Source organism: Diorhabda sublineata, chromosome 6 (assembly GCF_026230105.1).
Source record: "Diorhabda sublineata isolate icDioSubl1.1 chromosome 6, icDioSubl1.1, whole genome shotgun sequence".
Classification (NCBI taxonomy): Eukaryota; Metazoa; Arthropoda; class Insecta; order Coleoptera; family Chrysomelidae; genus Diorhabda; species Diorhabda sublineata.
The window spans coordinates 1223624-1251234 of NC_079479.1; the positions used below are offsets into that span (position 1 = coordinate 1223624).

The 27611-nt window shown below is 31.8% G+C and overlaps 2 protein-coding genes across 3 annotated transcripts in view; one reads left to right on the forward strand and one right to left on the reverse strand.

The window, feature by feature from the left end:
* Positions 1-7: 7 nt before the first annotated feature.
* LOC130445993 (uncharacterized) lies at positions 8-27322 on the forward strand. The gene is made up of 4 exons (XM_056781940.1): positions 8-308; positions 461-631; positions 5125-5337; positions 15315-27322. Exons 1-4 carry the CDS (start codon positions 177-179, stop codon positions 15486-15488), a joined length of 690 nt encoding a protein of 229 aa, XP_056637918.1. The 5' UTR covers positions 8-176; the 3' UTR covers positions 15489-27322.
* LOC130445992 (CUGBP Elav-like family member 1) overlaps positions 15244-27611 on the reverse strand; it is a 142071-nt gene continuing 129703 nt past the window's right edge. The window contains exon 8 of one of the 2 annotated variants that reach the window (XR_008910091.1): positions 15244-15484. The gene's annotated coding sequence lies outside the window, so the exon portion shown is untranslated. The remainder of the gene's footprint in view (positions 15485-27611) is intronic. The other variant, XR_008910090.1, reaches the window with a different exon arrangement.

Genomic DNA, 27611 nt, shown 5'->3' on the forward strand with positions numbered 1-27611 from the left:
ATATCATGTGAACAAATATGAAATTATTTACGTGAAAATAAAGTGTTTTGCTTCAAATTCTCTCCTATATATACAGGTTGTAATTTTTATTTTGTAAATTCAAATTACCGCGATGGAAACAACTAAGAAAAAGAAATGGGTTATAGCGGTTATGTTTGCAGGTTTACAATTTTCAAATGATGCACAAGCAACGTTTGAATCAAGCACAAACTGAAAAATATCAATACGCTAAAGGACAATTATTTTCCTGTTATAATAAATTAAAAGGAATCATGAGTGAGAATAAAATGATGAGGAATATGTTACTGGTAATTACTCATCACGATATTATTAATCATCACATAAATTTGAGGTTAGGTTTCGGTAATTTCAAATATAATCGTCATTTTACTTTGTCAAAATTCGATTGTTTTTCTGTTATCTCTAAATTGAGGTTAGGTTCGATTCTCACTCTTTTTAGAACAACAATAGAAGTTGTCATTCAAACGCAGGCGCTTTTATGACTAGTACGCCATCTGTTACTAACGATGGCATGTCAACATTTACACCTATCGTTCCTAATACTAAACAAATACCTGGATATGCCCAAAGATTACAGACGTTTGATATCAGAAGAAATCCCGATCAACAAGTGAGTCAAATAATTGTTTTTAATGTTGTTTTGGTGTTATAATGAGTTTTTTTGCTACTGTTTTTAAATTGTTCTTATTTTTTAAGTATTCAACTTTCAAAAACTGTCGTGGAAATACATTGAACGATTGGTTTTCGAATTTTCGTCACTATTTTCTAAAATATTTTATTGGTTACTATTGATTTTTACAATTTTTCATTTCTTCAAACGTTTTTGGTGTTAAATTGAATTTAATGACGTCGTTTTTATTTTTTATTTACAATCAATTTTATAATTTTCCAACCCACCCTGTATACTATGATTGTTAGTTTTAACCAACACTTCTATCTTGTCGTAAATAAAAAAAAATTCTCTCGCATTTAGATTAATGATGGATATGAAAAAAAAAAACACCTTGAAACATCGTATAACCTCAAATATGACCGAATTTAACTATTAAATATTACGCGTTTCAACGTTTGCATCAGTTTTTTATTTCTACCCTTTTATGGACGTTTTTCGTTATATCAATGCCGCCTAACAGAACAGATACCGTAAATTCACCATAAAACGAAATTAAAAATAAAACTACCCGAGTTGTTTCATTCAATTCAACATTCGTAATGAACCCTTAAATCCCTCGTAATCTATTTATTCTGGAAGGTATAAAAACAAAAAGCCCGTTATAATTGATTCAGAATAAAACACGTGTATAAATTGGATTTTATTATGGATTAGTAGCTTTGATACTAAATTTCGCCTTTATATATTTTTGTTTTCATTCGAAAAGCGCCTATTGAAAAAAAAAGAGAGAAATCTAATTTAAAACACAATAATACCACCTCTACAGTTATTTAAATGTGGGACGACGTTGTTTATATTTATACGAAAGTATGCAACCGGGTATACAACATGTCGTACACAAATTCAGACATCGAATGTTTAAAATAATTAATAAGTGATAAGTTTTCAATTGTGAAATATCTTTTCTCGTTTTCCCGATCTCATTTTTCATCTCGTCTAGTTTTTCTAGATGCGAAGAATCGTATTATAGTGATCATTTTAAATTCGTTTTGTTTGAATTAAGATGGTATCGGTGTTTTCGTGCTTGGATTGCAGGAAACAAAATACGTGACGCTTTTTTAATGGTTTCCTTAAGATTCACTAAGGTGTTGGAACGTTGTCGGCGTTGCCAAATGTATATAAAAATATATGTATATATAAAATAAAACGATTTAAAAAAAAATAATCGTTGGTCAAATGGTCAAAATTTTTCCGCGAAGATTAATGTAATTTTATGAATTCAGTTGATATTAGTTGATTGACAATATATTTACTTGTTGTATTCAATATTTTTTCTACGGTTGTTTCGTTGTTTTTTGACGTTATTTGAGGCTCTAATTAGGCAAATTCGAGAGGTAACAACAAATATTGTGGGTCGTCGAAATGCATGTTTAAAAATTTGGGTTTTAGTTTACGAGGGTGAGAGAAAATGTGTTTCATTTTTCTTTTATACTAATTCGAGGTGTATTCTAACAAAACACAGATATAACAAATTTTGGAATTATTAATCACAATTTATACAATTTACGGGGGCGAGAAAAAATGTATTTTGTAGAAATTTGTCTTTCCTTCTCTTATAATTGCTATAATTTATACTAAAAAATGCCATTTATAATTTACGAGGGTGAGTTTTTTCAAACATTTTTACATATATTCGCGAATAGTGTACGAGGGTGTGAAAATAAGTGGTTTTAAGAAAATTTTTTCACATTTTATTTTTGTATGACTGTAATCCAAAATAGATTTTGATGAAATTTTCAAGAAAAATCAATATCTGATTGTATTAATACAATTTATACAGGAAAATTTCGTACCTTACTTACGAGGGAGATAGAAAATGTATTTTTTACATTTTTTCATTCTATTAATGCATATCCATATATATTTTGATAATATTTTTACGAAATGCCAATAATCAAATGAATTAATATACTTTTCACAAGAAAAATCGCGTATAACCTACGAGGGGGGGGGAGATAAAAAGTTTTTTTATACGATTTTTTAATTTTTTTCTCTTTCTGTGAAGGCAATTCAGGATTCATTTTAATGAAATTCTTAAAAAAATACCAGTCGTTCAATGTATCAGCATGATTTATATAGAAACTTCGTTTCTAACTTACGAGGGTAACGGAAAATGTATTTTTTATAACATTCTCCCACCATTTATACTCCTACGAATAAAATTCGAGATGTTTTTAGTGAAATTTCCCGAAAATACTAGGAACTAAATGGTTTAACACAATTTGTACAAAAATTTTTGCATCTAGTTTACCAGGGTGGCAGCATATATATTTTTTAGAACGTATTTTCATCTTTTATCTTCGTATGATTGAAATTTAATAAGTTTTTTGTTGAGATTTCTCTAAAATACCAGCAACTAAAAGTTTCTTAACGCCATTTATATCAAAATTTTCGCTGCTAATTTACGAGGGGGATAGCAAATATTTGTTTCGAAGATTTCAACACTTTTTCATGTTGTGTTAGATAAATTTCAAAGAAATGTGTAATAACTAAATTTATTAATATTATTTTTGCAAAAAAATTTCATATCTAGCTTACGAGGGTGACATGAAATGTATATTTTATGACATTCTCCCACCTTTTATACTCTTACGAATAAAATTTGAGGTGTTTTTAGTGAAATTTCCCTAAAATACTAGGAACTAAATGTTTTAACACAATTTGTAGGAAAATTTTTGCATCTAGTTTACGAGGGCGGCACCATATGTAGTTTTAGAACATTTTTTCACATTTTATCCTCGTAAGTTTGAAATTTAAGAAGTTTTTTGTTGAGATTTCTCAAGAATACCAGCAACTTAAAGTTTCTTAACGCAATTTATATCAAAATTTTCGCTGCTAATTTACGAGGGGGACAGCAAATATATGTTTAGAAGATTTCAACACTTTTTCATGTTGTGTTAGATGAATTTTAAAGAAATTTCTAATAATATCAATAACTAAATTTATTAACATTATTTATACAAAAAAATTTCATATCTAGCTTACGAGGGTGACATGAAATGTATTTTTTATGACATTATCCCACCTTTCATACTCCTGTGAATAAAATTCGAGATGTTTTTAGTGAAATTTCCCTAAAATACTAGGAACTAAATGTTTTAACACAATTTGTAGGAAAATTTTTGCATCTAGTTTACGAGGGCGTCACCATATGTAGTTTTAGAACATTTTTTCACATTTTGTCCTCGTAAGTTTGAAATTTAAGAAGTTTTTTGTTGAGATTTCTCAAGAATACCAGCAACTTAAAGTTTCTTAGCGCAATTTATATCAAAATTTTCGCTGCTAATTTACGAGGGGGACAGCAAATATATGTTTAGAAGATTTCAACACTTTTTCATGTTGTGTTAGATGAATTTTAAAGAAATTTCTAATAATATCAATAACTAAATTTATTAACATTATTTATACAAAAAAATTTCATATCTAGCTTACGAGGGTGACATGAAATGTATTTTTTATGACATTATCCCACCTTTCATACTCCTGTGAATAAAATTCGAGATGTTTTTAGTGAAATTTCCCGAAAATACTAGGAACTAAATGGTTTAACACAATTTGTAGGAAAATTTTTGCATCTAGTTTACGAGGGCGGCACCATATGTAGTTTTAGAACATTTTTTCACATTTTGTCCTCGTAAGTTTGAAATTTAAGAAGTTTTTTGTTGAGATTTCTCAAGAATACCAGCAACTTAAAGTTTCTTAGCGCAATTTATATCAAAATTTTCGCTGCTAATTTACGAGGGGGACAGCAAATATATGTTTAGAAGATTTCAACACTTTTTCATGTTGTGTTAGATGAATTTTAAAGAAATTTCTAATAATATCAATAACTAAATTTATTAACATTATTTATACAAAAAAATTTCATATCTAGCTTACGAGGGTGACATGAAATGTATTTTTTATGACATTATCCCACCTTTCATACTCCTGTGAATAAAATTCGAGATGTTTTTAGTGAAATTTCCCGAAAATACTAGGAACTAAATGGTTTAACACAATTTGTAGGAAAATTTTTGCATCTAGTTTACGAGGGCGGCACCATATGTAGTTTTAGAACATTTTTTCACATTTTGTCCTCGTAAGTTTGAAATTTAAGAAGTTTTTTGTTGAGATTTCTCAAAAATACCAGCAACTTAAAGTTTCTTAACGCAATTTATATCAAAATTTTCGCTGCTAATTTACGAGGGGGACGGAAAATGTACTTTTTAGAAAATTTGCCCTTCCAGTGACCGCAATTCAAGCTGTGGTTCAATAAAAACACAAAAATATATTAATACAAATATTACCAACAAATTTCTTTCTCAACTTACGAGGGCGAACGAAAAAGTCGTACAATTTTTGGACTTTTCATCTTCCTGTTTCTTCATTTAAAATTAAAAATAAGAGTGAGTTTGTTCATAAAAGAAATTTGTTCGTATAACTTTCAGAATATTAATAGAAATATTCGTCCGAATGTAAATTTGATATCGGAAAATGGTGCCGCTATGAACGATGACGTCATATCGCAAGATTACGGAACCGATGTTTCGTTACAACTCCAAACACCGATTCTCGATAAAAATAAAGAAATTCACGGTTATTCCCGCATATATCACGGAAGGGGTGGTTCGAGAGGTATGCCGATACCGCACAATCAACCGGTAAGTACAAAATAATCAAATTTTATCGATATTTAATTGGTGTTATTAATAAAAGTGCTCCAGGCGGCCCCCAGGGGGTCTGGTTTAAATAAATTTTTCTTTTTCAACGATCAATTTAACGGACTAACTTTCACCTCTCCCACGAGGGAGAAAATTGATCATTTATTCATCGGCGTTTTTCAGTTTTTCTTCGATTTTCCCCCAATGTGGGTCGCGTTATTTCAAATTCGGGTCAGTGAAAATTTTATTACATTATTTTCTATACATTTCGTTTTATATCATTTTTTCCGCGAATTATTCGAAAATATTCAACGAATATGGTAGAATGGCCGTTAAATTCTCGATTTTTCGTTAGGTGAAGGCGTCTCTCGACTTTTAGCTTTACGGAAGATCAACGCGCGTTATGCGTGAAAAAAAATCGACGAAAATTATCAAATCATGGATTAAAAATAAATATGGCGGCGGAAAAGCATTTTTTTGAGCGTTTTGGCGACAATTTAACGTGTCAATAAACAAAATTGTAAATTTTGGGGTAGATTTAACGAGTTTTTGCGTGTCCTTTTCGCAGCCCAGATCCACGTCCAACTGATTTCTTTTTATGGGATTTTTTTCCAAAAGTAGAGTACCGAAATAGTACCTCTTACAGAAAGTTCTAAGGGGCAGGTTTTAGGAATGCCAACAGCGATGTTTTTTCGAGACAATTTCAAAAATTTACAAATTTGTGTACTTCATTTAGTAGATTGAAAATTTTCCGTTCAAAATTGTGTAAAATAATCTTATATTAATTTATTTCTATTTTGGAAAATTCGGGTCCTTCCTCAGACCACCCCTTCCCGTTATATCACCCTTAAAAATGGAGTTTGTTCTCTTATTAGTCACTACCTTTTAAGGGTGATATCTCGGAGAGAGATTCTTCGTTATTCATCGCCTTTTTTATATCTCCCTACTAACTACATTAAAAAATTGTTGGTCGAAAACACTTACACACTATTAACTATTACTTAACATCTAATTTATTCAAATTAACTAGTTACTTCTATTGTCACTGTTTTTCTATACCATAATCACATTCTGGAATATCGTATTTCCGGGAAATCTCTAGTTTGCCGCAAATAAAACCCCGGCGCGTCCACCAAACTTTAGTTTCGACAACATATTGGAACAGGACCGGCTTCATGGTCTACATCAGTGAACGAAATGTATCACGCGATTGTTTATCATGTTTAAAACACTACAATCCCTAAAGGAAACTCTTTTAAAGTATTCAATTTAGGCGCGTTGCTCCATATAATCCATTTCGATATTAAGAAACAACTTTTCTAACTATAGTCAGTTTTCAGCACGATTCCGTAACTAAGGAAACAACCCTCGTATAATTTTATATTCGTTTCAATATTCATGCGATAAATTACTCGTATTTCCTTCTATTGAACGAATCAAAATTTATTTTCGAAGACATTTTTCTATCATAGAACAAGATTAGATCGAAGCGATAACATTCCGTATTAAAGAAAACGGTTTTCCAATGACAACATTCCAATATTGAAGTACCTATGTCCTTTCCGTGAATATGCAATAAAAAATTTTATGTTCGAACATAAGAAATTATCTTTGAATTGCCAGTTGTAAAATCGGGATTGGATATTCCGGTTGAAAAATAGTTTGTAACACAATTTTCGGTCCACCCAACCCAAAATATGACAATTTACCTCTAAAAATTTCGAATTTTTTTCGTTTACCTCAAGTAATAGTTTTAGAAAGTTAATTGGGGGTTAATTAGGGATGATTTAATCTCTAAATATCGAAGTTTTTCCATTTCTTAGTTGATTTAAAAACTTTTATTTATAATTTTTCATAAAACTTGTATTTGAAAAGCAAAAACATGCTTTTAATAATGTTATTCGATACTGCAGAGGAGTAATTCCTATATCGGGGCCAAATTAGTCTCAAGATGAAAAATTTCCCAACTCTCTATGTTAGTTTTACAAAAAAGTTTGAAAATCACCACCAAATAACTCCCAGGATGGGTTAATCGCCCCCTATATACCATTACTTTTCATATTGAGGGGTTTGAAATTGTTATTCGTAAAAAAGTTCCCGGTGGTCGACCAAATGGTGGTGACAACAATCCAAAAAGTGCAAGATGGGTGCTCAAAATGGAACAAAAACAACCTCGTTTCCATCGAATGTTTATTGAGCACCGGCTCCAAAGAAGACAATCTGCGGGCGTCAATTTTTTGCACCCTATTCGCCAGATTTAAACCCCTCGGATCATTTTCTCTTCCCAGACTTGCAAAAATGGTCGAAAATTTTCCAACAATGAACAGTTAATGACTTGATGGTATGGAATTTATTGGAGATCGCTGGGAAAAGTATTTGGAGCTGGAGGGAGGGTTTTCGTGCGTCGGATACTTTTGGAACCGTCCTCGTATATACGAACGAAGTCTAATTTGAAAATCGAATTGTATTTCGTTGCCTCGTTGCAACGGTTTTCCAAAAAAGAAACACTTTGTTGCTCAAAGTTAGAATTATACTCTTAGCGAAAATATGAGCAGCGGGAAGTCGTAGATTTTATAACCTGGGGAATGAATAATAGTCGACTCGCGTCCGACACGAACAAGCAACAACCGACGACAACCGAAACTATTAAAACAAACACTACATTTGCATGTGGATGTCGTTTTTTCCTTTTGGTTACCGAGTCGAAACGAAAACGGATGTTTTTTTTATTTGTTAAGATTTAAAAACCGTCAAAAAAATTGACGTCTCGACTTATTTCCATCATTTTTTTTTATGTTTTAAAAGTGAATTTTTATCGGAAAAGACGATGACAAATAAGTTTTACAAAATTACAAAATTTTCGCCCCTTCTATCGCCATGCGTTTTTTCCTTTGATCCAACCAGTGCTGGAAGTCAGGAGTACCAGCTTCGCATAGACTTTTGTCATGTGTAATTCCTCGTGGAAAATTTTTCTAAACGTTTCTTTATCGGCGTTTACAGCTTCGGCAATCATTCGATGATCTGCACGCTCAATTTGATTGATTTTTGTCACTGTTTTCGGAGTTGAAGCAGTCACAGGACGACCTGAGCGCTGGTCATCTTCAGTACCTTCACTAAAATCCTTAGGCCACTCAAAAACACGCTCACGACATAGAAAATTGTCCCCTTAGCCTTAGCCACCACCAGATTCGATCACCTCTTTGATTTCGCGCAGCTAATAACGGGATTTACTGCGTATGCAGGTTATTGAAGCCAATTAGTGTTCGTTGGACACAAAACCGGAGGTTGTTGGCCTCTTAGAAGCTTCACCTGGACCTTCGTGTTGGAAACTCTGGTTGGAAGTCGAGGCACTACTGATGTTGCGGGGTTTAAGCCAAAAACACGAATTAAACCCTCGATATCGATATTTTAGGGGTAGTGGGTGCCGTGATTCCAATTTGTTCAAAGCCCCCGGGGAGAAAAGGACGATTTTTCTATTCCATACTAAAAATAGTCCTTTAAATCTTATATACTTGGTTGAAATTTATGAAAACGTCCTCATTTCGTTCGAGATTCGAATTCTTACTATTCTCACGCCCCTTGTATGTTTATAATTATTTACGTAAGTATCTAAACGTGTCGTTTGGTATGTTACGGAAGTGTATCGCTTTCAAAGACTCGAAAAATGCTAATGAGGGTTAGTAACTGCCAACAATAACACTTATTCTTAATACGCGACGTAACTATTGAAATTTAAATATTTTTGCATATAGATCGAACAAAAAAAATTAAAACGGAATTTGAGATATCCGTATATAGAAAAAAACGAATCGTTATTCGTTAGTTTCGCTATAAATTTTTGAACGGAAACATAATAATTGACATTTGACATTTGACAACCAATTAATATGGCGATCCATCGATACGTCAGACAAAAAGCGCGTCAACTTTCTTTATTTCGATGATCCTTGGTGATTTCAAGTTTTGTGATCTTTTGTGTGTGATTTTTCCAACAAACACTTGTCGAAAATTGGAAATACTAAAGTGGCGGTGGACACCTCGACCGGATTCATCACATTCCCCACAAATTTCTGTTTAATCACAGAGTCAAAAAAGGAGCTTATTCAGATATGGTTTCCCACATATAACTAGAATTAACTGGTTAAACGAAAAAAAAAAAAAAATGCCGACGATTTCACTGCGACCGTTCAGAATTTTCTTCCGGGACAGTTGGTTTCCTTCAAAGCAGTCAACTATCCCACGGAACTGTTAAACTCACCGGAATGGCCTGGATCACCACCTACTGAGTGTTGGTGTTAGTTCCAGATATTCCAACTTGGATTGTGCAAAGGAACAAGACTTGTTGTGAAAAAATTGATGAATAACGTCATCAAAAATCCTTAAGGAAAAATACCAAGGAGTGGATGTCTTTATCTCGATGATTCCAACGGATTTACCATTCGATTTTGAACGTTTACAATTTCCGGTACGTCTGGAGTTTGCGATGACCATAAATAAATCGCAAGGCAGTCGTTTGGATTTTCCCCGTTTCGAGTATAAATAATTATAATAAAATAGATAATTATATATTTGAAGTTTTTTTTGGAAAAATCGACTATTTCTAAGTTTTTTTCATTGTTTTTCGTAATCTTATCAAGTTTCATTGATACTCCGTCGTCTTGTGTAGAACTAGATCCCTTATTTTCTATTGTTTCCATCGTAATCTTTTCTCGAATGTGTGTCAATTCGACGAGACCTCAATCATTTCCGATCTAACTTGAATTGTTAAAAAAAAAAAATAGTTAAAAATTAAAAATTCACTTTCAATTTTCTGAAAACCTCGCGTGGGAATTTAAATAGTCAAAAGGTCGTTAATAAAACGTGCAAAAAGTGCGAAAACATAAATACACAATCGATTGCCGGCGCTGGCGACGGTTCTGTCATCGAGCACAGACCGGACGGGCAATATGGGATTATTTATGGTCCAATCAATCATTAACGATGCTAGATTAGCGAATATATTTTTGGTGAAAAAGGTCGATAATTCAAATACGAAACACGGTAGACTTGAAATCGAAATAGGGATAGAAATCGATCCGAATTAACCGACGACAGAAAAAAATATTCAAAGATACGTAAAAACGAGCGTTTTGAACGAAAAAACTACACCAATATGCGTCAATTTTTGTAAAAAAAACTCTACTTTTTCATGGTCAAAAGTGAAAGTTTGTTGAAACGTGTTTCCGATCAATCGTTTTTTCAAAATATTGACACTTACGAAAGTAAGTTTCGAAAAAACCTCGACAAAATGGGCTGAGTCTAGAAAATATAAGATCGATGACTATTTGTATCTTGATAGTCCTGTCCTGTACGCTCCCTCTTCATTTCGAAAAAAAAAAAAAAAGAAAAATTATAGAAAGTTAGTAGGAAACAACAATTTTATTTGCCTTGTATTTTCTTTGAAACATTGTGTGTAAATGTATTATTATTATTTTTTTTTTTTTTTCGAAAAATACACGAAACCTTAAAAGGACATTTATATTCAAATGGATAGATATATATGTAAACGGTATAAATTCAACATTCTAAAAACGAGATAAACCACAAGTTTGAGAAAGAATGACGACAACAAAAAAAAGTTATTGGAATAGTATATTTCGCAACTAAAATCGGACACTTTATGCGGATTGATACAAGTTGTCCTATTTTCCGTACTCGTCCCGTGAATTAGGTTAGAAAGTGTAGATTAAAGATCATCGAATTAAGTGTCAAAAAATGTCAATTGTCACTTGTCAGTCATAAATCAAATAGATAATCAGTCTATAACGTCGTTTGTCAAAATTTTGGCGTTACTTTCCCAGCAAATAGCAAAAGCAAACACCAAGTTGCCAAATCTATTCGATAGAATGTATCAGAATTAAAAAATGGGGAATTATAGGAAAATATTCCCATTCGAAATGTCAAACAGCCGCTTCACATAACCTATTAATAACAAAAACTCGTCGGAATGGTTATTTCAATCGATAATTTTCGTATTAAACTCCGAGAGAAAGAGAGTTAGAGAGCGGGAAAAAGATGGAAGCAATTAAGAAGGTTATTTATTGGTTTGTTACTAGTTTTCATCGTAAATTTCTCCATATTACGTTAAAGAAAAGAAACTATTTTAATTAAACTTCTAAAATGCAATCTCTGCTGTAAATTCTATTCAACGCTTTCACGAATAGTACTTACTTTTCGATATTTTATCGCCAAAAGGTGAATTCAATAAACGAACTTTTCCGAAAAGTCGTCGTATCGAAACATTGAGCAACAGAACTTTAGCTAAAATACACAAATCAATACGTCAACTAGTTTTGTTCATTACGAAAAGTTCCTTAGTTATTTTATCATTTGACGACGGGATCCTGACAGGACTTCATCGTTCCTCCTATCTTTCCTCTTAATTCTGCGACAGATTCCAGTATATGCCGAAGAGGGTCCATCCAGGATTTGACGTAGCTACCACCGGACCCAACTGCAACCGCGGTTTAACGACTTTTCGGGGTTTTTGGTCTCTTATCAGGGGTGGAGGTCGAAGTAACCTTAGGATAAGCCTTAACCCTTAGTTTTCCTTCTTTATTTTTGCTATCTAAGCTTCGACATTGGAAAAAATCGACGCTTGTTTGCTCAGAGCCCTCGGGGGGACGAGAAGTCTCTGGAATTTCCTCGTACAATCTTTTGCTCTGGACTCTTCCGCATTTCCACGTAGACGCTCCCGCCGGCTCCTCCAAGCAACGTAAAGATCCAGCGTTTCTTTAGGGGGGGGCATACACCAAAATATTGATGAATTGTTTACTGTTTGCTACGTGGATTTATTGGAAGATGTGCACTAGCAAGTTATGTGAAGATTCGTCGAGTTAAAACGGAATTTTCTCAAAGAACATCGGATTTTGGTCAAGTGGAGCACTATCTGAAGGCCTACGAACTATGAACTCTAAAGCAGAGCTTGTTAACCAGCCGATAGAGGAGGATTTAGTAATGATTTAATGACAGGACTAAATTTATTTTTGGTTGAAAGAATTTGAACAATTACATTTTATATCCGAATAGTTTCGAAACGAACAAACAAAAACATGTTTATGTTAAACATAGGGCGCACGTTCATCAGTTGATGATAAACCCCAAAACAATATTATTCAAACATGGATAATGGACGCGTACATTCAAATAACTGCCGTACTAGGAGGCGTTACATGCACAAAACGGTTTAATGCGTGTTTATGTGAATTTTTTTTTAAATAATTGTTTGCTTACATTACACAATAATCTAATGGTTAGTGTTTTATGACGGGACAGAACAATGAACAATTTTGAATCGATAATATCGTTATAATTAGGAAATAAATGCGTTGTACGAGAGTTGCGAAGGAAGTTTTCGACGTTTACTTTGAGTTTTTATTTATTTTGAAAGACTGTATCCCAAAGTTTACACGATCTGCAAAGACCAAATGGAATGTCGAATCCAGAAATCCACAAAACGACCCTGGACGATTGTAAATTGAAATTTGGCTTTCCAAAAGTCGCATATTAACTAAAAATTTGGACATAAAAAGTTGTGTGCAAAATGGGTGTTCAAAATGGAACAAAAACAACCTCATTTCCATCGAATGTTTCACAGAAAAAAAGCTAAGTTTGAAACGTGGGTCCATGATTACACATTCAAAACAAATCAAAACAGTGGACTGAAAAAGAAGAAACGGTTCCAAAGAACACAAAGACCGTTCCATCTGCGGGCATGAGATTATGCAACAACTCACACACTATGCTAAATTTTGATCTGTCGGATTCGAAGGTCCAGGAAAGAAAAATCATCGAAAAAATACATCAAAATCTACTACGACCATAGAATTCGATCTGGAGCTTTTGAACCAAAAGCACAATCAAGTGAATATTTCTCAATCCCCATTGTGGTAGTTTAAACAGAATGAGGAAAAATGCAAACGTCGATTGATAATTGTAACTGAAACCTGGGTCCACCGCTACGCCCCTTAAATGATGAAACAGTCTATTCTGACCCAAAAAAGGATGAGGTGGTGAAATAATTATGGCGGACATTAGTTAGGATAACAGCAGCCCCTGCTTGTTATTGGATTTCATTTTGTAGAGTTTCGACGATTAATTTAAATATTGCAATCACTGGAAAATCACTACAATTATTTGATTCTTTAAACGCAAAAAAGTACCTGAAGGGATGATTTCCACGCCCTATATATACATATTCTTAATTTTCTTTAAAATATACTAAAATTTTAACGAAATCGGAGGGGTGTAACCTAATTTAGACTTATTGCCATTTGATCTGACATTTTTAGTTTTATTTAATCGAGAATATATTTTCAATAAAAAAATAAATGCGATCCGAGCGCTTTTTGTAAAATTCTTGAAGAAATTATCAACGATTTAATTCCCCAAATATTGATATCTCAATAAAGTGAATACGGTTCTGTGTATATATCACGACGAATCGCTCGGTTGCCAATTATTTAAACCATAAAAAAAACTTGCCGCATCATTAACAGATTTGAATCGAAACCTAAATGAATATTCATTCGCAAGTATTTTGTGGTAAATATGGATTTTTATTAATTTGAAATAAAAAATAAAAATAAGTATATTTAGTATAGGAAGATACTTACTGCAATTCTCGTATAATTGGCAACGTTGCGTATTAAGTAAGCAGTCGCGACTCACGGAATGATATCGCGATGACGTAAGGAGTGATGGTACCAGTCTAGTACAGGGTCGGCTTAGAACAATTATACGTTTAGATTTTTTTAATTTTTTTCTGTTTTTTCACACTAACATTACGTACCATTATACAAAAAAAAAAAAAACAATATGGTAATTTTGTGTGTAAAATAGATCGTCTATTTATGATAATTAACTTTATAAAATTATACGTTTAGGAAAAAAGAAAATTGTTATTCGTGACGCGATATCAGGTCGAGATTATCCTGTAGCGTATAAAAAATCGGCATAATATACACGGTGTAATATCAATAGATTGAAATTTTAATTTAATTCGTAAGCAGCTATCGATTTTAATGGACAGAAATCATAAATGGTTTAAAAACGATTGTTGTTGGTTTATAATGGGTCGTTTGTCACAGTAAGGCGATAATTACATTAGAATTTATAAGGTAGACATCGGTAGGTAACCTTGGACGTTATTAGTAGGTTACATTATCGAAATTGTCGGTAATAAAGATATATATATATATATATATACATAAGTATTATTTTACCTTGAAGTTTTTTCGTATTGGAAACTAGAAAGTGTGACATATCACTAAATGTTATAAACAAAATCCGACAACGTCATTTTCCTTTATACAGGGTGGGCCATAGAGGCGTACTCTCTCGCGTTTGAACTCGTTTTGAGAGGAAGTTGCGCGGGTGGTGGGGATGAGTAGCTCGGTTCTCGGAAATTTATACAAAAATGGCGATTCGTTTGACGCTTAATCAGAAGAAACATAAGTCACAATTCAAGAAAAGACACGGAAGTTGGCGTTGTTCAAAGAACCTTGGAAAATACTGCTATGGGGATCAAGGAAAATCGATTTGGAATGTGTCTCTTCTTCTTTTTCATCCATTTTAAACTAAATGGTGCTAAATCGGGCGAGTAAAGTGGATGTGTATAAATATTTATCGCTAATTCATTTTGCAATCTTTCTTTTTATAAAATTTGGAACTTGGATCTACTATACGCCTTCTACAAATGATTAAACGACGCGCCTCGTATAATTTATAAACTAAACTAATCTTTTAGTACCCATCTTATACTTATGTTGGTCGCGTTAAGCTGATGAGACCCTACGGCGGCTAAAACACGTACGGTAATGACAAAAAATTGGAAAGAGGTTTAGAAAAAATAAAAAAACTTTAATAAATGTCAAAGTGGTGTTTTATTTTTCGTAAAATTATAAAATGTGTCAGTATGTCAAATATATATTTTTCAGCATTTGAATAGTGGTGGTGGTGGTGGTATGCTTTATAAACGGTCTGAAGACGTGACAGCCTCTCAACATTTAGCCCACAATCGACGTCTCAATATGGTTGGCGTTCATCGCGACCATATGCAGCAGCCCAACACCGCCAATTCGATGAGGGAACTTCACGGTAAAAGGACCTAAGACAGAAATTATTTTGAAATATTTTTAAGTGTTTAAGTGTTAAAAATGGTATTTTCCTTTATATAATTGGACGATTAGAAGGATTCGAATACACGTTTTATTACAAGGTGCGATCGATAAATAATCGTGAAACGACAAAATAATCGTTTATTGATTATAGAACGTCCGAGATAATATAGATTCGATCAAATATTTGTCCCAATATCCTGTAAATGTGTATATGGATATTAATTACAATCTAACAAATATTGAAGTTGGAGTATATATTATAGTTTTGTCCAATTTATGCATTGCCGATTGTTATTACGTTTACCGAACGGAAATTCCGGATACAATGTGTATAGTCGAACTTCAATTTTACGAAATTAAATTACACGGGGGGTAGGGTCTCTCCTATAGCGCTATCTGTTTGTTTATTTCAAATATTTTTCAAAAGATTCTAGTTATAAATTGGCTTGGATTCGATCTAATTCGGTCTTTAATCGAAATAGATTGAAAAGTCAATTTTTACCTGTTTAAACAAACGATTTATCAAGAATTACATTGATTTTTGACAAAATTGGATGGTTTTCTCGCGGAATTTGCCATATTTTCATAATACACTGTTTTTTTTTTTTTGTTTCTTAAGAAAAGACACCGTTTTTTACACAAAATTTTCACATAATCATCGTTTTTCATACACATTTTTCTTTGAAAAATACATTCTAATGATCAAATTTAGTATTTTTTCATTCTGTACACTGTTTTTCCTTACATAATTCACTGTTTTCTTTCCTCAAGTCGATGTTTTTACGTAAAACAGTGTTTTTTCATTCTGTACACTGTTTTTCCTTACATAATTCACCGTTTTCTTTCCTCAAGTCGATGTTTTTACGTAAAACAGTGTTTTTTCATTCTGTACACTGTTTTTCCTTACATAATTCACTGTTTTCTTTCCTCGAGTCGATGTTTTTACGTAAAACAGTGTTTTTTCATTCTGTACACTGTTTTTCCTTACATAATTCACTGTTTTCTTTCCTCAAGTCGATGTTTTTACGTAAAACAGTGTTTTTTCATTCTGTACACTGTTTTTCCTTACATAATTCACCGTTTTCTTTCCTCAAGTCGATGTTTTTACGTAAAACAGTGTTTTTTCATTCTGTACACTGTTTTTCCTTACACAATTCACTGTTTTCTTTCCTCGAGTCGATTTTTTTACGTAAAACAGTGTTTTTTCATTCTGTACACTGTTTTTCCTTACATAATTCACTGTTTTCTTTCCTCGAGTCGATTTTTTTTACGTAAAACAGTGTTTTTTCATTCTGTACACTGTTTTTCCTTACACAATTCACTGTTTTCTTTCCTCGAGTCGATTTTTTTTACGTAAAACAGTGTTTTTTCATTCTGTACACTGTTTTTCCTTACACAATTCACTGTTTTCTTTCCTCGAGTCGATTTTTTTTACGTAAAACAGTGTTTTTTCATTCTGTAAACTGTTTTTCCTTACACAATTCACTGTTTTCTTTCCTCAAGTCGATGTTTTTACGTAAAACAGTGTTTTTTCATTCTGTACACTGTTTTTCCTTACATAATTCACTGTTTTCTTTCCTCAAGTCGATTTTTTTACGTAAAACAGTGTTTTTTCATTCTGTACACTGTTTTTCCTTACATAATTCACTGTTTTCTTTCCTCGAGTCGATTTTTTTTACGTAAAACAGTGTTTTTTCATTCTGTACACTGTTTTTCCTTACACAATTCACTGTTTTCTTTCCTCGAGTCGATTTTTTTACGTAAAACAGTGTTTTTTCATTCTGTACACTGTTTTTCCTTACACAATTCACTGTTTTCTTTCCTCGAGTCGATTTTTTTTACGTAAAACAGTGTTTTTTTTCATTCTGTACACTGTTCTTTCTTACATAATACACCTTTTTTATGACAAAACACTGTTTTATGTGTAATACGCCAAAATTTCATACAATACACTGTTTTTTTAACGGTACACTGTTATTTTCGCAAAAGAAATCGACTTTTTCACATAAAACACTATTTTGCAATAAGACTGATTGTTTTTTCTCATAAATTACTCAGTTTTTCTACAAAATACAATATTTTCACTCATTACACTAATTTTTCACATAATACACTATTTTTCTTACGGAAAAACCGAATTTTTTATACAAAATATTAGATAAATAAATATTAGATCATGTTTTCTTACATAATACTTGAGTTTCTAATGTAATATACCGTTTTTTGTATTCCAAATTGAATTTTTAATACTAATCGTATCATTAAACAAAAATATCTCGTCGATTTGATCAAAAATTCAATAAATATTCAATTTTTCGTATTTGTTCCAGTAAGAATTCCAAGTGGGACATCCTTTATAAAATATCACCTTCGATTCAAATCCTTCTAATAAACAAAACGAATTGTTAATAAAAGCACATATTCAACGTTGTTTCCCAATAAATTTGCAAGTTCATAAAGAATTATCGATCTTTCAATTATTATTATTATTTTTTTTATTCGTTGTGTCTTGGGAATTGTTTCGTAATAATGGATGGAATTATCGATTATATTTAATAATGGAACTCGTTCCACTTATTGAATTTCGTTCGTTTCATTGCCGTCGAAGACTAATGGAAATATTTACTCGGTTCCTTCGAGGTGGATTCATTAAAATGTCCGACAAGATCATTAAAAAAATATTATTTAACCATTAGGTTTGTCTATTTCGGTCGGATATTCCATCAAATTGAAAATAATATTCATATTTTTCAAAAGAATATTGAATTGCATTAATTTTTGTGTTTCGCAATTGACTTTTTTTGAAAAATTCATCTTCTGTTCATTCATTCATCTTAATTTTCGATTTAACCCTTGTATAAATGATAAATAACTCATTATACAGTGAAAAGAATAGTTTTTTTTGAAAAAATTTTTTAAATGTGTGTTTATTTACCTTAAAGAGAATCTTTCGGTAACCCTCGTATGGTAAAAATCCCATTAACTGAATTATACCGTAAAATTAAACTGTTTTTGAAGAAAATACAATTTCAAAATAGAAAAACGATCAAATGTTTAAATTTTTTCATGAGATCATTTTTTTAATTTCAAATCTACCCTCGTATAAAATATATATAAAAAACCTTGTTGATTTTTTTCATCGAGAATCTTTTGTGGCGACCCTCGTATGATGAATATTTTAAAAACTGTCAATTATACCGTAAAAATGGTTCAATTTTTGAAAAAATTACAAATTCAAAATAGAAAAATTTCAAATTTTCTACCCCGTATAATTTTGTGAAATATCCAATTTTCAAATTTGGATTCAACCTTTACATACATCATAATAAGAAAAATGAGTTTATTTTTATCAACGGAAAACTTTTTTGCAACCCTCGTACGATAAATAACTCAGTATACGGTGGAGTTAATGTTTTTTTTTTGAGAAAAAAATGTAAAACGGACTAAAAAAATAACCTGTATCATTTTTGAAAAAACTTCAATTTCAAAATAGAAAAATTCCAAACCTACCCTCGTATAATGTATAAAAAAAACTTTTGTTGAATATTTTTAATCGTGAATCTTTTCTGGCGACCCCCGTACGATAAATTTTTCATCAATTTTGAAATATACCGTGAAATAATTCAATTTTTGCAAAAAATACAATTTCAAAATAGAAAAATTCCAAACCTACCCTCGTATAATGTATAAAAAAAACTTTTGTTGAATTTTTTTCATCGTGAATCTTTTCTGGCGACCCCCGTACGATAAATTTTTCATCAATTTTGAAATATACCGTGAAATAATTCAATTTTTGCAAAAAATACAATTTCAAAATAGAAAAATTCCAAACCTACCCTCGTATAATGTATAAAAAAAACTTTTGTTGAATATTTTTAATCGTGAATCTTTTCTGGCGACCCCCGTACGATAAATTTTTCATCAATTTTGAAATATACCGTGAAATAATTCAATTTTTGCAAAAAATACAATTTCAAAATAGAAAAATTCCAAACCTACCCTCGTATAATGTATAAAAAAAACTTTTGTTGAATTTTTTTCATCGTGAATCTTTTCTGGCGACCCCCGTACGATAAATTTTTCATCAATTTTGAAATATACCGTGAAATAATTCAATTTTTGCAAAAAATACAATTTCAAAATAGAAAAATTCCAAACCTACCCTCGTATAATGTATAAAAAAAACTTTTGTTGAATATTTTTAATCGTGAATCTTTTCTGGCGACCCCCGTACGATAAATTTTTCATCAATTTTGAAATATACCGTGAAATAATTCAATTTTTGCAAAAAATACAATTTCAAAATAGAAAAATTCCAAACCTACCCTCGTATAATGTATAAAAAAAACTTTTGTTGAATATTTTTAATCGTGAATCTTTTCTGGCGACCCCCGTACGATAAATTTTTCATCAATTTTGAAATATACCGTGAAATAATTCAATTTTTGGAAAAAATACAATTTCAAAATAGAAAAATTCCAAACCTACCCTCGTATAATGTATAAAAAAAACTTTTGTTGAATTTTTTTCATCGTGAATCTTTTCTGGCGACCCCCGTACGATAAATTTTTCATCAATTTTGAAATATACCGTGAAATAATTCAATTTTTGCAAAAAATACAATTTCAAAATAGAAAAATTCCAAACCTACCCTCGTATAATGTATAAAAAAAACTTTTGTTGAATTTTTTTCATCGTGAATCTTTTCCGGCGACCCGCGTATGATAGAAATTTCATCAATTGTGAATTATACGGTAAAATAAATCAATTTTTGCAAAAAATATAACAATCGAACGTTGTTTTTAATGACATAGATATTTACGATATATAAAATGAACTTTTCACAATCATTATTTTCCATCAACGAATCAACTGTACAAAATATTCATATTCAGCTTTATATCGGTAGCAGATCACAAATTTCTATCATCAGCTATCGGCCCTATACAAACACAATATGTCTGTATGCATATATATCAAAATATAAAACTTTTGTTCATCGAACTTTGAACTTTAATTGAAATTCCGTATATTTTAAATACTGACAGGGTTTTTATTCGCAAAAAAAATATACACGGACATATCGAATATCAAAATAAACTTTTGTTTTAAACAAAAATCACTACGACGTAAATTTATATTCGAGTTTTTTTTTTTTTTCGCCCATTCAAAGACAACATTTTCTATTTTCGAATTAACCCCGTATATAAATTTCCAAATCAAATCAACAGACGTTGCATGATTTACTCATTTAACAACATTTTACAGATTTTTAATAAGATCAAAGTATTTAAAAGTTTTTCTATTGAGAGATAGATGGCGGTAACTGTATTAAAAATTATTAACTCCACTATATACGTTCACGAATTTCCAAAAACAAAAAACGAAAATCGAATAAATGTAAATCCGGCAACATATTTGATGAATCTACGTATACGTATACCAATACGTGCTTTTACGATTAACTTATTTCTAAAATAAATCGTATAAATTCAATTATCGACAAACATTTGACGGATTGTTAAAAACTATTGACATTATTAGGGTTAGTACAATATTTATTTACATTGATAATAACTGAAATATAGTTCAAATGTCCCCCGGCTATCTCGTCATTTCTCTTTCCTCTAGTTCTTCATTTAGTTTCCAAATATTTTAATAACGAAACGTGTGTGCCGTTTAGTCTCTGGGCCAGAGTTCAATTTACACAAAATGTATCATATCATAATTAAAACACATATAACTGTCCCGATATTTTAATATATTACTTTTCTAAAGACTAGTAGCTGTCACCAGTGTTGCCACATTTATGTTTCCAATAAACAAAATATAATTATTGTGATTAAAAAGTTGTTTTTTGATTGGTTTTGTTTAGAATTTGGATATCGCCCTATTGAAAATTCAAATTTCTATTTAATATTCGTTCACGATGATTTTGGAAACTTTTGAATGGAATTTTTCGGGAAAATATACCATCTTTTAATACATAACCTCAAAATTTTGACGTGAGTTTTTAATATTTTACCCTCTATAGATTGAGGTTAGAAATTCAAATTTTTTCTTAAAATTCCTCCACAAAAAACTGTCAATTTTCAATACATAACCTCAAATTTTTATGACGTCATTTTGCTTAAAATTTTTGACGTGAGTTTTTAATATTTTACCCTCTACAGATTGAGGTTAGAAATTCAAATTTTTTCTTGAAATTCCTTCACAAAAAACCGTCAATTTTCAATACATAACCTCAAATTTTTATGACGTCATTTTGCTTAAAATTTTTGACGTGATTTTTCAATATTTTACTCTCTACAGATTGAGGTTAGAAATTCAGATCTTTTCTTGAAATTACTTCACAAAAAACTGTCAATTTTCAATACATAACCTCAAATTATTACGACGTCATTTTGCTTAAAATTTTTGACGTGATTTTTCAATATTTTACTCTCTACAGATTGAGGTTAGAAATTCAGATCTTTTCTTGAAATTCCTTCACAAAAAACTGTCAATTTTCAATACATAATCTCAAATTTTTACGACGTCATTTTGCTTAAAATTTTTGACGTGATTTTTCAATATTTTACTCTCTACAGATTGAGGTTAGAAATTCAGATCTTTTCTTGAAATTCCTTCACAAAAAACTGTCAATTTTCAATACATAATCTCAAATTTTTACGACGTCATTTTGCTTAAAATTTTTGACGTGATTTTTTAATATTTTACTCTCTACAGATTGAGGTTAGAAATTCAGATCTTTTCTTGAAATTCCTTCACAAAAAACTGTCAATTTTCAATACATAACCTCAAATTTACGACGTCATTTTGCTTAAAATTAATCTAGTGGCCTATTGACTATATTTTTCAAATTTTAGTACTGAATTTATTAGTATTTCAAGTTTGGTTTACGATTTCGACCTATTGGAAATTCAAATTTAAATTTTAACTCTTCGTAAACAACAATAAAAATTTATCCATTATAGAAAAACGTCAGTTTTCAATATATAACCTCAAAATTTTGTTGTAACAGCCAATCTCAACTTATTATTTCGTGTAAAATTATTCCTAAATCCCTAGATCATCAATTGGCTCTATAACTATATTTTTATAATCCAATTTATTTTATTTTTAATCAAAGTTTTTAAAAAATAGAATTCCAAATTTATTCTTTTAATATATAACCTCAAATTTGCTCCGGATTGATAGGCCCAGTAACTAAATCCGTTATTAAAGATTTTTAATATTTCAAAATCCATTTTTGGAATTTTTATTCCGAAACTCGAATTCGTCTAATAGAAAATCGAAAAAAACCCGATCGGTTAATACATAACCTCAAAATATTGACTTAATCATGTTACGTAAATTGTTGAATTTCAATATTTCGTCGAAAACGATTAAAATATTTTTCGCATTGGCCCGGCGACTATATTTGTTAATATTTATTTTTGTTAACGTTTTTCAGTTGATCAATTTGGCACTTGAACGTTTATTTACAGAGCCCGTGAACGTGTGCAGGCTTTTTATTGAATTTCAGTCTTTTTTTTATTAGCTTTTAATATTCCGAAATGTAGGACACGCGTTTTATGATCAAATATTACAAATTCCTCTTTTTTTTTCTATATAAAACGATTCCATTTTTGACGTACAACAAAATTATTACCAATATTACTTCGAGAACAAAAAGAGCATCGACACGTAAAATTAAATCAACAAAAAAGTTTTTTCTTTCATCATCGCTCTTTTTGTTAAATTCTATTCTCGACTGGCGCGTAAGTGAAATAAGTTTCGTAGAATTAGTAAAAACACGGCGTCTGATTGAGATAGCGTCTACCGAAGGGACATTCGACTTCCGTTCATCCTATCGTATAAAAATATCTGATAAGGGAACGGAGATAAGGTACAAAAGGGTTGAAAATAATTTATTCGTACGCTGGTATAGTGGAAATAAAGGTTAGAGGTAATTTCGTTTTACCAGGTACTAACTATATTTAAGGAAACCACTTCAATTTCCGTTAGTTCGAAACCATTGAATTTTTATAGACAGATATCGGTCGCCTCGAATCCTTGACCTTTTTTAACAATCGACTACCAATTCTTTCGATCCTGCGCTTGGTTCCTCCAACGTAAAACCCCTAGCTGAATCAGATCCGCCTCAACAGATATCTATCCCGAGTTTGGTTCCTCCAACGTTAAATCCCTAGCCTCAACTAGCAAAATCATCGTCCTCCAGGAATTCCATAGATGTTTCTACCTGTTCCACGCCACCAGATCTGGCTCGCCGTACATCTGTTCCAGGTTAGCAGTCCTCCATCGTTTTCGCAAACAGGGTGTGCTTCCCAGCAGTTCAAAATCAGATCACTAGTCGTTTCAGTCCATGTCTCGCATCCGGGACGGATAAATGAAAATTGTGCGCTCTCTGGACTGCCCAGAAACATCTGTTTCCTGTATCTTCAGTTATCAAGATATTTGAACTAATGGCGCACAAAGGGAATCGATGTTCTATGACTTGGAACGTTGTTTTGGTGCTCTCAGAGGATCTAAGTGGTTTCCTGTTCATTGATTTCGAGTCCTCTTGCTCCGGCTGCTCGTTGTAACTCCCCAACCGCAAATTTTTCTCTATAAAGGTTTGAATTCAGAAATTTGACGTGCTTGTATAAAAAAATTATTATTTCGGAAACTACGTGTGTCCAAGTGACTGTTTCCATTTTTCAGGTTCACACTGTACAGTATTATTTTATGCAGGGGTGGATTTATAGTGAAAATTTGATATCGCTTCATTTTTTTTTTTTGAAATAAACGAGGTTTTCCTCAAATATAGTTAGCAGAGGCGGAGCTAGCTAAAAAAAAAATGTTAGTAGATGATAGCCACTTACTGTAGATGAAGACAAAACATTAGTAGACAACAGACAGAAGCCACGCCACGTCACTCATCAGACCGAGGTAGATAAAGTAGAAAAAAAACATAATAATAAAAACTGGTAGACACTAGATGTGATTTACAGCACTATAGCACTAAAAAAAATTACAGCGGCGCTACACTAAATTAAAAAAAAAAAAAAAGGTTGTAAGTATCACAAATGGCGGTAGAACGAACGCAACTCGGTTTTTCCATTTTTTAAATAAATTAAATCGACGTCTAACTCTACATTTTTTTATCAAGAATGTTGTTTACAGCCACATTTTTTCAATCATACCCAACTTACGACTATTCAATATTGGCAAATTGAAAGTTTGGGGTCTCAAAGTACAACTGCGAATAAAAAATTTGATATCGAAGCATAAATTTCTGCTTGTTGTGTAGTCCAGTCCGTCATTTGCAGCTTAGTATTGAAGCTAAGCTATTTCGTTGCACGTCCCAAGTTTGGTCGTTATTTAGAGACGGTTTTTCTTTGGCGATCCCGTTTCTGAACATTCTAGTACCACGCGGATACGTTGGAGATCGAAAATCACTTCTAGTACAGCTGTTGGACATGATTTCTTGGCACCGGTTGCACGTACGTAAGCCTTCGAGAGATTGTCCACCCAGCGGAGTTCCAGCAGTTTGTTCCGGAAAAGTTTACGTATTGAAAAATGTAAAATATTGATTCGAACGCGTTGTTATATTATTAACCAGACGCGTTTTAAAACCACTCGAAATTCCAAACGTATCCTTGATACATAAATACACGTACACCTTTTTGCAAAAAAAAAAAAACTCGATTACGACGCGATATCTCGATGCAACCATTTATTTTGTCTTCGAGATATTTTACTTGTATTAAATCGGATTCTTGGCAACAGCACAATTAGTTATTTCATGAAACCGAAACACGTCAGATAATTAGTTCATTCTAAAATAAAACCGTGTAACGAATTTTCGGTAATGAAATTTTGACTTATTACAAAAATCGGCCCATTGTCCACTTAGAAATCGTCACAAAGATTCCGCTTCCAAATCATGGAATATTAAGGGTTTTTTGCGCGATTTGGGGTGAATTGGTAAGGCTCGGATACCGGAGCCGCCATACTGGCCTCGACGGCCGAAAAGGTGTTGCAAGATCCAGCTCGTTTGAGTAGGAACGGCGAACTCACCGATGGACCTAGAACCCATCGTTGGTGTAGCTTCAACGGTCCAAAAAATATGGTAAATAGGCACGAAATCCGACTAGTAACTGGATACTGTCGTTTAAGAAGCCCTTTCCACACCAAAAGCATCACGGACGATCCGTTGGTGCATGTCCTTGGCCGCCCACAATGTACTATGACTCTTATCGATTAGAAAGACCTACAACTTTGTTCAGAGCTCTGGTTCATTATTTAGAGTAGATAGAAACGATAAGTGAAGCAGTTATTTGGGTACAAGGATAATAAAATCAATTCTGACATCGCATGTAACGTTTTTTTCGTTGTCGTGACCACTGGAAACGGAAAATTGGTTCTATATCTACCGAACCAACTGAATCACCAAAAAGTGCTGAAAAATCCTCTATATTTCTAGTTCATTATATAGGACAAATCAATGTTCCAAAATTATGCTGCCATCGTTAATAGAAATGACGTTATTTTGTAAAAATTAATTGGGGTTGGAGTAACTGTCTCACTTAACATTCTCACCCTATATTTGACCTTCGGATATCCATTTTAATCCATTTAGCGGAAAAAAAATATCGATACTAATCGGAATATTTAATTTTCATCGACCCGGTATAAAGAATTTGCTACCAGATAGTACCGTTTCGTAGAAAACTATCATTATATCGTTAATTAAAATTATTAAGTTCCTCAAACATTTTTTTTTTCAATTAAAATTATATAAGTCGTAGAAAAAATATATAATACAATACGTTTTATTCCTTTTCAGTGATATTAACATTTTATTCAATGTTCAGTAGACACTTAACATTGTGCGCTTCAAACATCGTAATAAAATCATTTTTAATAAACTAGTTTGTGAAGTTGGCAGTTATTCAAAAAGCTGTCAAAAGGTTCTATTAGTTTTCGTCTGTCTTCGCTCATTATGTTTGTCTTGCCCATTTTTAAAATCGGTCGTCGATCATAGACGCGCGTACAAATTATTTCCGAAAGGTCGAAATTTTCCAAAAAAAAAATACAAATTCAACGATATAAACATAGTTATCATTAACTTGGAAATTTCAAGTTGGCAACATTGGTTTAATTGACATGACAGCATAGCAGCTGTCACACGTGTCAAATTACGTGGTACGTTCTTTATACCACACCTTGTATAATAATTTATTATATTTTTATTTGAGGAAAACTTTAAAATATATTTAATTTTTCGTTATAAGTTGGCCCCAACTACGAGTTTACAAATTTAAAAAAATTGTAGGGAAGAATTTATTAATTTTATTTTTAAATGGGACATTCTGTATATGTATCGAAAATAAATCCGTATTTATTTCGAATTTTATGAACCTCGTGGTAAGTTCTATACTTTGTTTAAAAATTATAGTCCGGGATAAATCGAAAAAATTATATTGGTAGTTATAGAAGACGAAAATTCTGGAATATTTTCAACCGAAAATAATTTTAAAAACCGAAAAAAAGTTACGTAAATATTATCAACCGTTCCAGAAATGATTTGTAAGTGATTTTCGTCAACAAATGCTTCTAAATGTCCTTAATTTTGAGTCTCTTCTCTTTTGAAATTAGTTTTTTTAAAAAAATTGACGTTTCTTTAAGTACGCCCCTGGTTAGTGCACCGTGGCACGGTAGTACACTCGTAAGCCGTCTATTTTTAATTTCGCATGAATCACGGAGTTAATTCAAGAACAATACTGTCGTAAATTACGAAAAAAATTCTTGTGTCAATCAAAAAAAAAAAACCAAAATGGTGGGTTTCGAAACAAAATTAATTTTAAGCGCGGAATTATTTTATCGTAAGCAATTTAACGATTAGAAATTTCTCTAATTGACGATCTATGTATAAACTAACAAAATTTAACGTAGATTTCATTAGATTCAATTGTAAAATTAGTATAACATTATTTCTCCATTAAAGGAGTATAAGGACGTAGTTTCAAAGTTTATAGTTTACCGTAATTTTCCACGGCGGAATCATTATTTCGCGCATTCAGCACTGGAAATGTATAAAAGAATTTAGTTGTAATCAAATAAAAA